Raw genomic sequence first — 17,003 nt, 5'->3', positions numbered from 1 at the left:
AATGCTGTACTCGCAGAGCTCAGGCGGTGTTGTATTTCAGTGTCAATGTTGACGTCTGTAGGCAGTCCACATCTCGCAGGCGTAGAGCAGGTTTGGGAGTACAATGGCTTTATAAACAATCCTCTTCATCTCCCTATGGATTTCCTCAAACACTCTCTGCTTCATTCAGGAAAATCCTGCACTTGCAGGGCTCAGATGGTGTTGTATTTTAGTGTCAATGTTGGCGTCTGTAGGCATTCCACGTCTCGCATGCGTATAGCAGGATTGGGGGGACAATGGCTTTATCAACAAGCCCCTAGGTCTCCCTACAGTTGTCCCGGTCCTCAAACACTTTCTGCTTCATTCAGAAAAATGCTGCACTCGCAGAGCTCAGGCAGTGTTGTATTTCGGTGTCAATGTTACTTTTGTGGAGAAGTGGCTGCCAAGGGAGCGGAAATGGTCAACATTTTCTAATGTTACACCATTAAGCTGTAGCTCTGGCATTGGAGAGGGATTGGCTGGCGACTGTTGGAACAGCACCTTGGTTTTTTCAATGTTCAATGACAAGCCGAGCTTCTCGTATGCTTCTGCGAAGGTGTTTAGAGTGGCTTGTAGATCTTCTTCTGAATGTGCACAGACGACGTTGTCATCAGCATACTGGAGTTCTATAACAGCTGTTGTTGTAACCTTGGTTTTGGCTTTCAGTCTGCTGAGGTTGAATAGCTTGCCATCTGTCCGATAGATTATTTCCACTTCGGTGGGAAGCTTCCCATCAACAAGGTGAAGTATCATAGCGATGAAGATGGAGAATAAAGTTGGGGCAATAATAACACATCCCTGTTTGACATCTGATTCCACCTTAAATGGATCACTTTGGGAGCCATTGCTGTCCAATTCTGTTCCTATTGACTTCTAAACCATAGCGTACTGTTTGTGATGCAAACACTGACTTCTAAAAAATGGAGTCTGAGTCTGAACAATCCCAGATCTGATCGTGTGGTCTGCAGCCCCTCCCACAACATAGAGTTAAGGAAAACTGCATACCAATACACACATAAATAATACAGCAAGCAATCTGAATTATATGCATAACAAATCACTCGTGGAGGCTTGAAGAAGGTTTCTGTTTCCCACAGAGTCGACCATGCGCTACCCCAGTGTCTCCTTGTGTGGGTTCCTGTGGGCCTGGCTGCCCCTCCTCTACAGCCGGCCGGTGAAGATCGACAAGGTCATCGCCGACACCAAAAGCCTCACCAAGACCATCGTGGCTCGGATCCAGGAGCACCAGGTGGGTCCCCCCCTCCCTCCGTCTATCCCTCAACATGCCAGCCTCTTGGGTCAAGGGTCAAGGGTCCAGTGGTGGGTGCTGCTTCTGGGGTTTTCCCTCTCATAAAGACCTGAAGACTTGAGTCCATTTAGATTAGCCAGGTATTCCTATGTGGCCTCTTTACCTGCTTTGGGCTGCATTCCCGCTCCTGTCTCTCCCCCAGGTGAGCACTCTTCATTCACCTGTTGGGAGAAGGTATTGCTGAAGGCTTTCACGGCCAGAATTACTGGGGTGTGGTGTGGCTTGTGGGCTGCACGGTCAATGTAATAATAATAATACTCAGAGGGGACTCAGAGTGGACCACAGTATATAAACAGACACAGGCCAATATCCAATGCCTTGATCACAATGGCATACAATGAGACATGAATACGCAGACAAGGGCAAAGGCTTCTCCTTTCATTTCTGGCATCTGGAGGCAGTGCTCATCTCTGGCCCTGGGGGAGATGCTCATATTGAGGGGGGGGGGTCTAGGTGTCCCCTGGGGGTCCCCCACCCCTGCCTGACCCCTGATCCCCTCCTTTTTACCTGTGGATTCCAGCACAAATTAAGGGTGGTGGTGGTCTAGATGTCCCCTGGGGTTCCCTGGGTCCTGCCCAACCCCTGATTCCCTCCTCTCCATTTGCAGTTCCCTCTTCTTGGCCTGTGGATATTGGGGAGAGGGTTGGTCTAGATGTCCTCTGGGGTTCCCTGGATCCTGCCTGACCCCGGATTGCTTCCTCTCTGTTCACAGTTCCCTCCACTGAGCCTGAGGGTGCACGGGCTGGACTTCATTCCCGGGGAGCTTCGGGGGTCTTCGGCTTCTGGGGGTCCATCTGCTGATTCCTTCCTCTCTGCTTGCAATTCCTTCTTCTGGGCATGTGGATTTGGGGGGTTAGTCTAGATGGCCCTGGGGTCCCTTGGCCCTTCATGACCTTCTGATTCCCTCCTCTCTGCTTGTGGTTCCTTTTTCTTGGCATGTGGATTTGGGGAGCTAGTCTAGATGGCCCCTGGGGTCCCTCAGCCCTGCCTGACCCTCTGATTCTCTTCTCTCCGCCTGTGGATTCCAGCTCAGATTTGGGGGGTCGGTCTAAATGGCCCCTGGGGGGTCCCTCAGCCCTGCCTGACCCTCTGATTCTCTTCTCTCCGCCTGTGGATTCCACCTCAGATTTGGAGGGTCGGTCTAGATGGCTCCTGGGGGGTCCCTCAGCCCTGCCTGACCCTCTGATTCTCTTCTCTCTGCCTGTGGATTCCACCTCAGATTTGGGGGGTCGGTCTAGATGGCCCCTGGGGGGGTCCCTCAGCCCTGCTTGATTCCCTCCTCTCCATTCACAGTTCCTTCTTCTGGGCCTGTAGATATTGGGGAGAGGGTTGGTCTAGATGTCCCCTGTGGGTCCCCCACCCCTGCCTGACCCCTGATCCCTTCTACCTGTGGATTCCAGCCAGGTTAGGGGTGGTGGTGGTGGACTAGATGTCCCCTGGGGTTCCCTGGGTCCTGCTTGACCCCCGGATTCCCTCCTCTCCTTTCGCAGTTCCCTCTTCTGGGCCTGTGGATATTGGGGAGGGGGTTGGTCTAGATGTCCCCTGGGGGTCCCTCAGCCCTGCCTGACCCCTGACCCCTTCCTTTCTACCTGTGGTGGTGGTCTAGATGTCCCCTGTGGTTCCCTGGGCCCTGCCCGACCCCTGATTCCCTCCTCTCCATTTGCAGTTCCCTCTTCTGGGCCTGTGGATATTGAGGAGAGGGTTGGTCTAGATGTCCCCTGGGGGTCCCTCAGCCCTGACTGACCCCTGATCCCTTCGTTTCTACCTGTGGTGGTGGTCTAGATGTCCCCTGGGGTTCCCTGGGTCCTGTTTGCACCCCTGATTCCCTCCTCTCTGTTCGCAGTTCCCTCTTCTGGGACTATGGATATTGGGGAGAGGGTTGGTCTAGATGTCCCCTGGGGGTCCCGCACCCCTGTCTGACCCCTGATCCTTTCAACCTGTGGATTACAGCACAGGTTAGAGTGGTGGTGGTGGTGGACTAGATGTCCCCTGGGGCTCCCTCAGCCCTGCCCAACCCCTGATTCCCTCCTCTCCATTCACAGTTCTTTCTTCTGGGACTATGGATATTGGGGAGAGGGTTGGTCTAGATGTCCCCTGTGGGTCCCTCAGCCCTGACAGACCCCTGACCCCTTCCTTTCTACCTGTGGTGGTGGTCTAGATGTCCCCTGGGGTTCCCTGGGCCCTGCCTGACCCCTGATTCCCTCCTCTCCATTTACAGTTCCCTCTTCTGGGCCTGTGGATATTGGGGAGAGGGTTGGTCTAGATGTCCTCTGGGGTTCCCTGGACCCTGCCCAACCCCTGATTCCCTCCTCCCTGTTGGCAGTTCCCTTCACTGAGCCTGAGAGTGCACGGGCTGGACTCGTCTGGGAGTATGGATTCCATATTAAATTGGGGGGCAGGTCTAGATGGCCCCTGGGGGTCCCCCATCCCTGTCTGACCCCTGATTCCTTCTACCTGTGGATTCCAGCACAGGTTAGGGTGGTGGTGGTGGACTAGATGTCCCCTGGGGCTCCCTGGGCCCTGCCTGACCCCTGATTCCCTCCTCTCCATTTGCAGTTCCCTCTTCTGGGCCTGTGGATATTGGGGAGAGGGTTGGTCTAGATGGCCCCTGGGGGTCCCCCATCCCTGTCTGACCCCTGATTCCTTCTACCTGTGGATTCCAGCCAGGTTAGGGGTGGTGGTGGTGGACTAGATGTCCCCTGGGGCTTCCTGGGCCCTGCCTGACCCCTGATTCCCTCCTCTCCATTCGCAGTTCCCTCTTCTGGGCCTGTGGATATTGGGGAGGGGGTTGGTCTAGATGTCCCCTGGGGGTACCCCACCCCTGCCTGACCCCTGATCCTTTCTACCTGTGGATTCCAGCCAGGTTAGGGGTGGTGGTGGTGGACCAGATGTCTCCTGGGGTTTCCTGGGCCCTGCCCAACCCCTGATTCCCTCCTCTCCGTTCACAGTTCCCTCTTCTGGGACTATGGATATTGGGGAGAAGGTTGGTCTAGATGTCCCCTGCCCGACCCCTGATTCTGTCCTCTCTGTTGGCAGTTCCCTCTTCTGGGACTATGGATATTGGGGAGAGGGTTGGTCTAGATGTCCCCTGCCTGACCCCGGATTCCCTCCTCTCTGTTGGCAGTTCCCTCTTCTGGGACTATGGATATTGGGGAGAGGGTTGGTCTAGATGTCCCCTGGGGGTCCCTCAGCCCTGCCTGACCCCGGATTCCCTCCTCTCCTTTCGCAGTTCCCTCTTCTGGGCCTGTGGATATTGAGGAGAGGGTTGGTTTAGATGTCCCCTGGGGGTCCCTCAGCCCTGCCTGACCCCTGACCCCTTCCTTTCTACCTGTTGTGGTGGTCTAGATGTCCCCTGGGGTTCCCTGGGTCCTGCTTGACCCCCTGATTCCCTCCTCTCCGTTCGCAGTTCCCTCTTCTGGGCCTGTGGGTATTGGGGAGAGGGTTGGTCTAGATGTCCCCTGCCTGACCCCGGATTGCTTCCTCTCTGTTGGCAGTTCCCTCCGCTGAGCCTGAGGGTGCACGGGCTGGACTTCATTCCGGGGGAGCTTCCGTCGGAGAGCCTGGGGGCCATGGACGCCACGCTGGGGGTCTTCCACCAGGTCCTCTCCAGCCTGCCGTGGGAGGCGCCGGTGGCCCAGATCGGCAACGACGTGGAGAACCTGCGGAGCCTGCTGGGCTTGTTGGGCGCCCACTTGGGCTGCCCGCTCCAGAGGGGCCCGCCGGCCGAGGGGCTGGGCAACCTGACGGAGCTGCTGGCCGTCTCCCCGTACACCACCTCCCTGGTGGCCTTGGACCGGCTGCGCAAGTGCCTCCTGGACATGGCACGCCTCCTGGACCGCCTCCAGAACTGCTAGCCGAGGGCAAGGGGCAAGGGTGGGCGCCGCGGATACGGGGAGAGGCCTCAGAGGCACAAGGAGACGGACCTCGGGTGCCACGACAGCCTCCAAGGGGACACGTTCCTGCAGCTCCTGCACCACCTCCACCATTGTAACCCTGGAAGGAGCTTCTCAGGACATGCTTTACTTGATTTTGGGGAGTCAGCAGAAGATGGGTGAAGGTTCTTTTGGGGGAGAAAGAGGACAACGTGCCACGGCTGAGTCTGGTGCAAACTCAGAGAGAGAGGAGCCAAGGCTGAACTGGTCTCCAAGTGGACGCGTTCCTGCAGCTCCTGCACCACCACCAACCATGGTATCCCTGGAAGGAGCTTCTCAGGACACGCTTTACTTGATTTTGGGGGGAGAGCAGAAGATGGGTGAAGGTTCTTTTGGGGGGGAAAGAGGGCGGCGTGCCACGGCTGAGTCTGGTGCAAACTCAGAGAGAGAGGAGCCAAGGCTGCACCGGTCTCCAAGTGGACACGTTCCTGCAGCTCCTGCACCACCTCCACCCCTATCATCATGGTATCCCTGGAAGGAGCTTCTCAGGACACGCTTTACTTGATTTTGGGGGTCAGCAGAAGATGGGTGAAGGTTCTTTGGGGGGGGAAAGAGGGCGGCGTGCCACGGCTGAGCCTGGTGCAAACTCAGAGAGAGAGGAGCCAAGGCTTCAGTGGCATAAGGAGCCCAAACCTCAAGAGCAAGGGCTCCCTTGCAAGACCAAAGTTGGCTTTTGCAGCTTCTCCACCGTATTGGCAGATGACCATCCATCCAGTGCCTGATTAAAAGCCTCCCGAGAAGGAAGGAGATGCCACTGGACATCCAGGCACCAGCTGAACCTAGAATTCCTGCAGCTGAACTCGATGCAAAAAAGCCATCTGGTCCAACCCACTTTTGCCAGGCATGAGAAGCACCATCAGAGCCCCCTTGGCAGATGACCATCCATCCAGTGCTTGATTAAAAGCCTCCCGAGAAGGAAGGAGATGCTGCTGGACATCCAGGCACCAGCTGAACCTAGAATTCCTGCGTCTGAACTCGATGCAAAAGAGTCATCTGGTCCAACCCCCTTTTGCCAGGCAGGAGAAGCACCATCAGAGCCCCTCTGACAGATGACCATCCAGTGCCTGATTAAAAGCCTCCCGAGAAGGAAGGAGATGCTGCTGGACATCCAGGCAGCGGCTGAACCCAGAATTCCTGCTGCTGAACTCAATGCAAAAGAGCCATCTGGTCCAACCCACTTTTGCCAGGCAGGAGAAGCACCACCAGAGCCCCCCTGACAGATGACCATCCATCCAGTGCCTGATTAATAACCTCCCGAGAAGGAAGGAGATGCCGCTGGACATCAAGGCACAAGCTGAACCTAGAATTCCTGCAGCTGAACTCGATGCAAAAGAGCCATCTGGTCCAACCCCCTTTTGCCAGGCAGGAGAAGCACCATCAGAGCCCCTCTGACAGATGACCATCCAGTGCCTGATTAAAAGCCTCCCGAGAAGGAAGGAGATGCTGCTGGACATCCAGGCAGCGGCTGAACCCAGAATTCCTGCTGCTGAACTCAATGCAAAAAAGCCATCTGGTCCAACCCACTTTTGCCAGGCAGGAGAAGCACCATCAGAGCCCCTCTGACAGATGACCATCCAGTGCCTGATTAAAAGCCTCCCGAGAAGGAAGGAGATGCTGCTGGACATCCAGGCAGCGGCTGAACCCAGAATTCCTGCTGCTGAACTCAATGCAAAAGAGCCATCTGGTCCAACCCACTTTTGCCAGGCAGGAGAAGCACCACCAGAGCCCCCCTGACAGATGACCATCCATCCAGTGCCTGATTAATAACCTCCCGAGAAGGAAGGAGATGCCGCTGGACATCAAGGCACAAGCTGAACCTAGAATTCCTGCAGCTGAACTCGATGCAAAAGAGCCATCTGGTCCAACCCCCTTTTGCCAGGCAGGAGAAGCACCATCAGAGCCCCTCTGACAGATGACCATCCAGTGCCTGATTAAAAGCCTCCCGAGAAGGAAGGAGATGCTGCTGGACATCCAGGCAGCGGCTGAACCCAGAATTCCTGCTGCTGAACTCAATGCAAAAAAGCCATCTGGTCCAACCCACTTTTGCCAGGCATGAGAAGCACCATCAGAGCCCCCTTGGCAGATGACCATCCATCCAGTGCTTGATTAAAAGCCTCCCGAGAAGGAAGGAGATGCCGCTGGACATCAAGGCACAAGCTGAACCTAGAATTCCTGCAGCTGAACTCGATGCAAAAGAGCCATCTGGTCCAACCCCCTTTTGCCAGGCAGGAGAAGCACCATCAGAGCTCCCTTGGCAGATGACCATCCAGTGCCTGATTAAAAGCCTCCTGAGAAGGAAAGAGATGCCACTGGACATCCAGGCACCAGCTGAACCTAGAATTCCTGCTGCTCAACTCAATGCAAAAGAGCCATCTGGTCCAACCCCCTTTTGCCAGGCATGAGAAGCACCACCAGAGCCCCCCTGACAGATGACCATCCATCCAGTGCCTGATTAATAACCTCCCGAGAAGGAAGGAGATGCCGCTGGACATCAAGGCACAAGCTGAACCTAGAATTCCTGCAGCTGAACTCGATGCAAAAGAGCCATCTGGTCCAACCCCCTTTTGCCAGGCAGGAGAAGCACCATCAGAGCTCCCTTGGCAGATGACCATCCAGTGCCTGATTAAAAGCCTCCTGAGAAGGAAAGAGATGCCACTGGACATCCAGGCACCAGCTGAACCTAGAATTCCTGCTGCTGAACTCAATGCAAAAGAGCCATCTGGTCCGACCCCCTTTTGCCAAGCAGGAGAAGCACCATCAGAGCCCCCCTGGCAGATGACCACCTGGGCTGCCCACTCCAGAGGGGCCTCCCGGCTGAGGCCGTGGGCAATCTGATTAATAACCTCCCGAGAAGGAAGGAGATGCTGCTGGACATCCAGGCACCAGCTGAACCTAGAATTCCTGCGGCTGAACTCAATGCAAATGCAGAAGGAAGCCACAAACAGGCGTTCCGCCATTCTCAGGCCGATCTCTGCCATTATCTCATGCCACTTGCCTCATTCCGAGTGGAGGAAGCTGTGTGGGCCGGATGCGCAAGAGGTTCCCTTCCGAAGACAGGGAAGTTCAGCCGCTGCCAAGGCGGCCCAGGAGCCGCACCGAGCAGCAGCCGCAGGGCACAACGGCGGGGCCGCCTCCTCGCTGCTGCAAACCGCAGAGCCTGGGATGGCTGCCCGTCCGGCCTGCGGCTGAGGTGTGGGCAGGAGGGCGGGAAGGGCGGCTTCGGCTTCTGGGTGCCGTGCCGTTCGGGGGAATCCCCCAATTATCCCCAAAAGAGAGTCTGCTGCACAAACACAACAGAAGGCCTCAAGAGCCAGCTCTCCACTATTGTTCAGCCTTTCTCCTGACTCTGTATTGTCAAAGGCTTCATTGGGATGTTGTTGTATGGTTTCCAGGCTGTGTGGCCAATGTGTTCTAGTAATATTCACCCCTGATGTTTGCAGGTGAAACGTCAGGAGAAAATGCTGCTACAACACATTGGCCCTACAGCCTAGAAACCATGCAACACCCCACTTTCTTGACTGTTTCAAAGGCTTCAGTGGGATGTTGGGTGGTTTCCAGGCTGTGTGGCTATTGTGTTCTAGTAACACTCACTCTTGACGTTTGCAGGTGAAACGTCAGGAGAAAATGCTGCTACAGTACATCACATTGGCCATACAGCCCGGAAACCATGCAACACCCCACTTTCTTGACTGTTTCAAAGGCTTCAGTGGGATGTTGGGTGGTTTCCAGGCTGTGTGGCCATTGTGTTCTAGTAACACTCACCTGTCATGTTTGCAGGTGAAATGTCAGGAGAAAATGCTGCTACAACACATTAGCCATATAGCCCAGAAACCATGCAACATCCCACTTTCTTGACTGTTTCAAAGGCTTCAGTGGGATGTTGTTGTGTGGTTTCCAGGCTGTGTGGCTATTGTGTTCTAGTAACACTCACCCGTCATGTTTGCAGGTGAAACGTCAGGAGAAAATGCTGCTACAACACATTGGCCATACAGCCCGGAAACCATGCAACACCCCACTTTCTTGACTGTTTCAAAGGCTTCAGTGGGATGTTGTTGTGTGGTTTCCGGGCTGTGTGGCTATTGTGTTCTAGTAACACTCACCCGTCATGTTTGCAGGTGAAACGTCAGGAGAAAATGCTGCCAGAACACATTGGCCCTACAGCCCAGAAACCATGCAACACCCCACTTTCTTGACTGTTTCAAAGGCTTCAGTGGGATGTTGTTGTGTGGTTTCCGGGCTGTGTGGCTATTGTGTTCTAGTAACACTCACCCGTCATGTTTGCAGGTGAAACGTCAGGAGAAAATGCTGCTACAACACATTGGCCATACAGCCCGGAAACCATGCAACACCCCACTTTCTTGACTGTTTCAAAGGCTTCAGTGGGATGTTGTTGTGTGGTTTCCAGGCTGTGTGGCCATTGTGTTCTAGTAACACTCACCCGTCATGTTTGCAGGTGAAACGTCAGGAGATAATGCTACTACAACACATTGGCCATACAGCCCAGAAACCATGCAACACCCCACTTTCCTGACTGTTTACCCAGGCATGGGTCAACTTTGGCCCTCCCTCCAGGTGTTTTGGACTTCAACTCCCACTATTCCTAACAGCCTCGAGCCTTTTTCCCTTTCCTTTTCTGTTTAAGCGGCTGAGGGGAAGAAGGAAGGGGGCTGGGGCTGTTAGGAATTGTCCAAGTTGTAATCCAAAAAACTTTGAGAGCTTCTGTTCAACCATGTCAAAGCTCCTTGCTTGAGCGGTGATCAGGGGCGGCTCGTCCATTACGCGAAGTAAGCGGTCGCAGAACACTTTTTTTTTTGCCAGGGGTGCAGAGGCACCTCTGTAAATGCCCCTCGACCGCCACTTGAGGACGAGCGCCCCCTCAGCTCACAACAGCCCTCTCCTCTCCCCAATCCGTGGGTGGGCCAAGGGGCGGAGCTGCCACGCCTGGCCCGCTTTGGGTCCGGAGGCGTGTCTGAAGACCCCAGCGTGCGCACCAAAAGTCGCCTCTTCTCCTGACTTTCTCTTCAGCCATTGGGACCGAGAGAGAGAGAGAGAGAGAGAGAGAGCCCCTCCGGCTGGAGGTATCTCCCACCTCCGCTCCCTCCTTTGTTTTTGCGCCTACCTTCAGGAAAGGTGGGCATTTCCACCTCTCTCTCTCTCTCTCTCTCTCTCTCTCTTGGTCCCAATGGCTGAGGAGAAAGGCAGGAGAAGAGGTGACTTGGGTGCAGGGGCGGCTCGTCCATTATGTGAAGTAAGCGGTCGCAGAACACTTTGGGTCCGGAGGCATATCTGAAGACCCCAGTGTGTGCACCAAAAGCCACCTCTTCTCCTGATTTTCTCTTCAGCCATTGGGACCAAGAGAGAGAGAGAGAGAGAGAGAGAGAGAGAGCCCCTCCGGCTGGAGGTATCTCCCACCGCCGCTCCCTCCTTTGTTTTTGCGCCTACCTTCAGGAAAGGTGGGCATCTCCACCTCTTTCTCTCTCTCTCTCTCTCTCTTGGTCCCAATGGCTGAGGAGAAAGGCAGGAGAAGAGGTGACTTGGGTGCAGGGGCGGCTCATCCATTATGTGAAGTAAGCGGTCGCAGAACACTTTGGGTCCGGAGGCATATCTGAAGACCCCAGTGTGTGCACCAAAAGCCACCTCTTCTCCTGACTTTCTCTACAGCCATTGGGACCAAGAGAGAGAGAGAGAGAGAGAGAGAGAGAGAGAGAGCCCCTCCGGCTGGAGGTATCTCCCACCTCCGCTCCCTCCTTTGTTTTTGCGCCTACCTTCAGGAAAGGTGGGCATCTCCACCTCTCTCTCTCTCTCTCTCTCTTGGTCCCAATGGCTGAGGAGAAAGGCAGGAGAAGAGGTGACTTGGGTGCAGGGGCGGCTCGTCCATTATGTGAAGTAAGCGGTCGCAGAACACTTTGGGTCTGGAGGCATATTTGAAGACCCCGGTGTGTACACCAAAAGCCACCTCTTCTCCTGACTTTCTCTACAGCCATTGGGACCAAGAGAGAGAGAGAGAGAGAGAGAGAGAGCCCCTCCGGCTGGAAGTATCTCCCACCTCCGCTCCCTCCTTTGTTTTTGTGCCTACCTTCAGGAAAGGTGGGCATTTCCACCTCTCTCTCTCTCTCTTGGTCCCAATGGCTGAGGAGAAAGTCAGGAGAAGAGGTGACTTTTGCTGCACACGCCGGGGTCTTCAGGCACACCTCCAGACCCAAAGCGGGCCAGGCAAGGGAGCAAGTGCGGCAAGTGTAGTTACTGGGATGTATAGTTCACCTACAATCAAAGAGCATTCTGAACTCCACCAAGGATGGAATTGAACCAAATATGGCACACAGAACTCCCACGACGAACAGAAAATACATATCAATGATTGGTTGAGGGGGGCGCCAAAATACTGTTTGCTTACTGTTGAAAATTACCTAGGGCCACCTCTGGCGGTGATGGCATGATCGTCAGCATAGATGAAACTCTCTGTCCCAAAGTTTGCCCATGCCTGGTTTATCCTCAACAGAAATTGAGGCAAGGAGTGGGGAACGCTCTGCAAATGTCTCTCTTTTGTGGAGCCTTCCAGACTCCGTTTTGCCGTTTTGTTAAGCACCCAAACGGAGACGTTTCACCAAAGCCCAGGGGTCAGCCGCTGCCTTGATTTTCTTGACCACTCAGCTGAAAACATGGGCTTTTTGCAAATTTTGGGGGTCAATCGCCTTTGATTCCCCTCATGTGCTTCTCCGGTCTTCCAAAGACACCGGCCAGTGTTGCCAACGGGCATCAGGGATTCTGCGAAATGGAAGTCCAAAACAGCGGATGGGTCAGCGGTTGGCCTGCAAGAGTGTTTGGGGGGTCAGCCATCGGCCTTGATTTTCTTGACCACTCAACTGAAAACATAGGGCAATTTGCAAATTTTGGGGGTCAATCACCTTTGAGTCCCCTCACATGCTTCTCCGGTCTTCCAAAAACACTAGCCAGCGTTGCCAACGGGCATCAGGGATCCTGCGAGATGGAAGTCCAAAGCAGCGGGTGGGTCAGCGGTTGGCCTGCAAGAGTGTTTGGGGGGTCAGCCACTGGCTTTGATTTTCTTGACCACTCAACTGAAAACATGGGGCTATTTGCAAATTTTGGGGGTCAATCACCTTTGATTCTGCTCACATGCTTCTCTGGTCAGGGATCCTGCAAGATGGAAGTCCAAAGCAGCGGGTGGGTCAGCGGTTGGCCTGCAAGAGTGTTTGGGTGGGGGGTCAGCTGCCGGCCTTGATTTTCTTGACCACTCAGCTGAAAACATGGGACTACTTGCTAATTTCAGGGGGTCAATCACCTTTGATTCCCCTCACATGCTTCTCCAGTCTTCCAAAAACACCAGCGTTGCCAACGGGCATCAGGGAATCTGCGAGATGGAAATGCAAAGCAGCGGGTGGGTCAGCGGTTAGCCTGCAAGAGTGTTTGTGGGGTCAGCTGCCGGCCTTGATTTTCTTGACCACTCAACTGAAAACATAGGGCTATTTGCAAATTTTGGGGGTCAATCACCTTTGAGTCCCCTCACATGCTTCTCTGGTCAGAGATCCTGCGAGATGGAAGTCCAAAGCAGCGGGTGGGTCAGTGGTTGGCCTGCAAGAGTGTTTGGGGGGTCAGCCACCAGCTTTGATTTTCTTGACCACTCAGCTGAAAACATGGGGCTATTTGCAAATTTTGGGGGTCAATCACCTTTGAGTCCCCTCACACGCTTCTCCGGTCTTCCAAAAACACCAGCGTTGCCAACGGGCATCAGGGATTCTACGAAATGGAAGTCCAAAGCAGCGGATGGGTCAGCAGTTGGCCTGCAAGAGTTTTGGGGGTCAATCACCTTTGAGTCCCCTCACATGCTTCTCCGGTCTTACTAGAAGCACCAGTCAGCGGGTTGGTCAGCGGTTGTCCTGCAAGAGTGTTTGGAGGGTGCACATGGCATTGCAGAAAGCCCTCCTCTATTTATTTTTGCAAGTGCCACTGGGCTGTGTGGGCAGAGGGGGGGGGGGCTTGTCTTCCTTCCTGTGCCCCCTCCCCTTTCTACACCTGGAATATTGTTATTTATGTTTTATAAAGACGAGATCTTTTGTGAACCTCTCTGTCTCTCTGTGTATGTGTGGATTGCCACTTTCCTGGGCTGGGATTTGGGGAGGGGAGGGGGGGGCTGAGGGAAGGGAAAAGGCCAGGGAGCAAGCCAGGTGCGTTGGGCTCCCCTCAGGTGACCTCCTTCCCGGCTTCACCTGCCTGGGATCTGTAGTGCAACGTGTCTGGGGGAGACTGATCTCCTCCCAGGAACGAGCAGCTGCTTTCCAAGACCTCAGGCGGAGGAAGGAAAGAAAGGAGGGAGAGAAGGAGGGAGGGCGCCCCTTTCTTCTTCTCTTTCTTCTCCTCCTTCCTCCTTTCTTCTCCCCGCCTGCCTTTGCTTTGAATTCCTGGAGAGACGGGTCTGGCACGGTGCGTGCGTGCAAAGCCAAGCCAAGCAAGGGGTGGGTGTTTCCTCAGGATTTCAAGGGGGGGGGGCATGGCGGGTGGAAGAGGGAGGTTCAAAGGGCCGGGGAGGGAGCCTGGCTGGGGCACCTGAGGCCAAGGCCTCGCTCTACCTGCCTTGCCCTCACCCAGCAAGACCTGCCGCTTTTCCCTTCCAAAAAAGGTAACGGAAGCCTAGGCTCAGAAGCGACCCCAAAGGGCCATCCAGCCCACCCCATTCGGCGAGGCAGGGACCCCCGTCAACACCCGGGAGAACCAGCTCTTCGTAGAACCATGGTGTTGGAAGAGATCCCAAGGGCCACCTAGTCCAACCCTGTTCTACCTTACAGAGGAAGACATGACCCAAGTGTCCCCCCAGCTCCCCTGGGCAACAGATAGTAGCAGATAGAATCAGATTCCACAGCTAAGCAGCTCTAACCACTGCTAGATTGTAGGGCTGGTCAATTCGTTTCGTTAATTCGTAATTCGTTAAAAAATTTGTTAATTTTTGATTTACGAAACGATTACAAAACTTTTTTTTTAACCTGGAAGTGTTTTTAAATATCGAAACGGCAGGCGCCAAAAAATTTTGTATTTCCGTCCATTTCGGAAATACGTAAGATGGCCGCCTGCCGATGCTTGCTGAGAGGGGCAAGCGAGCGGCGAGCGAGAGGGGCGGAAGCACTCTCTCCTGACATTTCACCCACATCTATGGCAGGCATCCTCAGAGGTTGTGAGGTCTGTTGGAAACTAGGCAAGTGGGGTTGATATATCTGTGGAATAATGTTCAGGGTGGGAGGAAGAACTCTTGTCTGCTGGAGGCAAGCGTGAATGTTGCAGCTGGCCAGCTTGATGAGCATCGAATGGCCTTGCAGCTTCATGGTCTGGCTGCTTCCTGCCTGAATGTTGCAATTGGCCAGCTTGCTTAGCATTGCCTATTAATAATAATAGCGAGCGGCGAGCAAGAGGGGAGAGCGAGCGGCGAGCGAGAGGGGCGAGCGAGCGGCGAGCGAGAGGGGCGGAAGCACTCTCTCCTGACATTTCACCCACATCTATGGCAGGCATCCTCAGAGGTTGTGAGGTCTGTTGGAAACTAGGCAAGTGGGGTTGATATATCTGTGGAATAATGTTCAGGGTGGGAGGAAGAACTCTTGTCTGCTGGAGCGAGAGGGGCGAGCGAGCGGCGAGCGAGAGGGCCCGCCAGAGTGAGTGCCTGCCTTCCCTCCTTAATAATAATTAATAATAATTAATCCCTATTCTACTAAATTAATAATTAAATTTAAAAAATATTTAAAAAATATTGGAAAAAAAAAGGGCGCCATCTTTACAAAATGTTTTGTAAATATTTACGAAATTTCGTAAATACCGAAACTTTTTTTTGGGAAAGTTTTGTAATTATTTTAAATATCGAAACAAAAAAAAAAACCCCAATTACAAATCGATTTTAGAAACAAATTTTTGCGTTGTTACCCAGGCCTACTAGATTGGACTATTGTAATTCACTCTACATGGGGCTGCCCTTGGAAACAGCCCGGTGGCCAGGATGTTAACTGGTGCTCCTTACAAGGAGAGGTCAACCCTCTCGTTTAAGGAGCTCCGTTGGCTGCCATTCATTTTCCGGTCCCAATTCAAGGTGCAGGTGCTTACCTACAAAGCCCTAAACGGTTTGGGACCCACCTACCTGCATGACTGCATTTTTGTATACGAACCCACACGATCTCTTAGATCTTCTGGAGAGGCCCTGCTCGCGATCCCACCTGCATCGCAAGCGCGATTGGTGGGGACGAGGGACAGGGCCTTCTTGGTGGTGGCCCCTCAACTCTGGAACTCACTCTCCAAGGACATCTGGCATGCACCAACACAGCAGTCTTTTGGAGGAGCTTGAAAACATGGTTGTTCCAGTGTGCCTTCCCAGAATAAGGGAACTCCAAGCAATTTGTCCCGAATGCACTTTATTAGAGATCTAGGATTGTCTGCACACCCCACCTATCTTCAAAATACCTATCCTATTCCACCTGGTCATGCCCAGCATTTTTTAACAATTATAATTATTACACTTGGCCCTGCCATAGGTTCTTTTAATGCGTTATGGTGTTATTGTTGATGTTTACCGCTTGTTTATGAGTTTATTTATTGTTGTATTGTTGTTGTTTTACTGATGTATTTGGGCTCGGCCTCTTGTAAGCCGCACCGAGTCCTTCAGGAATTGGTAGCGGGGTACAAATAAAGGATTAGTATTATTATTATTATTATTATTATTATTATTATTATTACCATCAGAGGAGCCCCCGGTGGCGCAGTGGGTTAAAGCGCTGAGCTGAGCGCTGAGCTTGTTGATCGAAAGGCCGCAGGTTCGATTCCGGGGAGCGGTGTGAGCTTCCGCTGTCAGCCCTAGCTTCTGCCAACGTAGCAGTTCGAAAACATGCAAATGTGACTAGATCAATAGGTACCGCTCCGGCGGGAAGGTAACGGCGCTCCATGCAGTCATGCTGGCCACATGACCTTGGAGGTGTCTACGGACAACACTGGCTCTTCGGCTTAGAAATGGAGATGAGCACCACACCCCAGAGTCAGGCATGACTGGACTTAATGTCAGGGGACTACCTTTTATTACCATCAGAACATTCTTCCTCGTGCTCACGTGGAATCCCTTTCCTTGCCATTTGAACCCATGTCTCCATTGTGTCCTAGGGCACTTCCAGACAGCACCAAACCACGCACATTAGTCAGAGGCCAAAAAAACCAGGACTTGAGAAGATGTCCAGATAGAGACCCAAAAGGAGGATCCAGGACACCTGGCAAGACAGCAAGCACCAAGGAAGATTTCCCCCTAATTTTCCCAAAATAAAGTCTCACCAAGTTGAAGGAAAGCCACCAAGAAATGTATTTAATTCCAGCTGGAACAGATGACGACCACAGTTATCTGCCCAGGAGCCGACATAACCCACTGGGCAGAGAAATACAATATTTATAGGAATACAAACTTCCCGCACCCGTCCCCTGAGCCAGCTCCTCACTGATTGGTTGGAATATCAGCTGGCCAGGAGGAGCAGCCAGGAGAGGCTGCGTTCTGTCCAATCAGAGCGCCAGCCCCGCTTTGGCCGCTCAGCCAATGAGGAAGCAGGAATTGGGCCAGTCGGGAAACAATCAAAGAAATGAGTGAATGATAGGATTAAGATGACTGGTATTTATATTCCGCCCTTCTCACCCCGCAGGGGACTCAGGGCAGATTACAATGCACATAAACATGGCAAACATTCAATGCCATGTAGACATACAACATATATAGACAG

General features: G+C 53.5%; 1 protein-coding gene across 1 annotated transcript; it reads left to right on the top strand.

Annotated features, from left to right (window-relative positions):
- The first annotated feature begins 1,123 nt into the window (after positions 1-1,123).
- LEP (leptin) lies at positions 1,124-5,190 on the top strand. The gene is made up of 2 exons (XM_060779660.2): positions 1,124-1,267; positions 4,822-5,190. The coding sequence occupies exons 1-2, from the start codon at positions 1,124-1,126 to the stop codon at positions 5,179-5,181; spliced, it is 504 nt and encodes a 167-aa protein (XP_060635643.2). The 3' UTR covers positions 5,182-5,190.
- The last annotated feature ends 11,813 nt before the right edge of the window (positions 5,191-17,003 follow it).

This window comes from Anolis sagrei, chromosome 5 (assembly GCF_037176765.1).
Source record: "Anolis sagrei isolate rAnoSag1 chromosome 5, rAnoSag1.mat, whole genome shotgun sequence".
NCBI classification, from domain to species: domain Eukaryota; kingdom Metazoa; phylum Chordata; class Lepidosauria; order Squamata; family Dactyloidae; genus Anolis; species Anolis sagrei.
The sequence above is the reverse complement of the archived record's forward strand: the minus strand, read 5'-3'. Positions and strand labels throughout refer to the sequence as shown.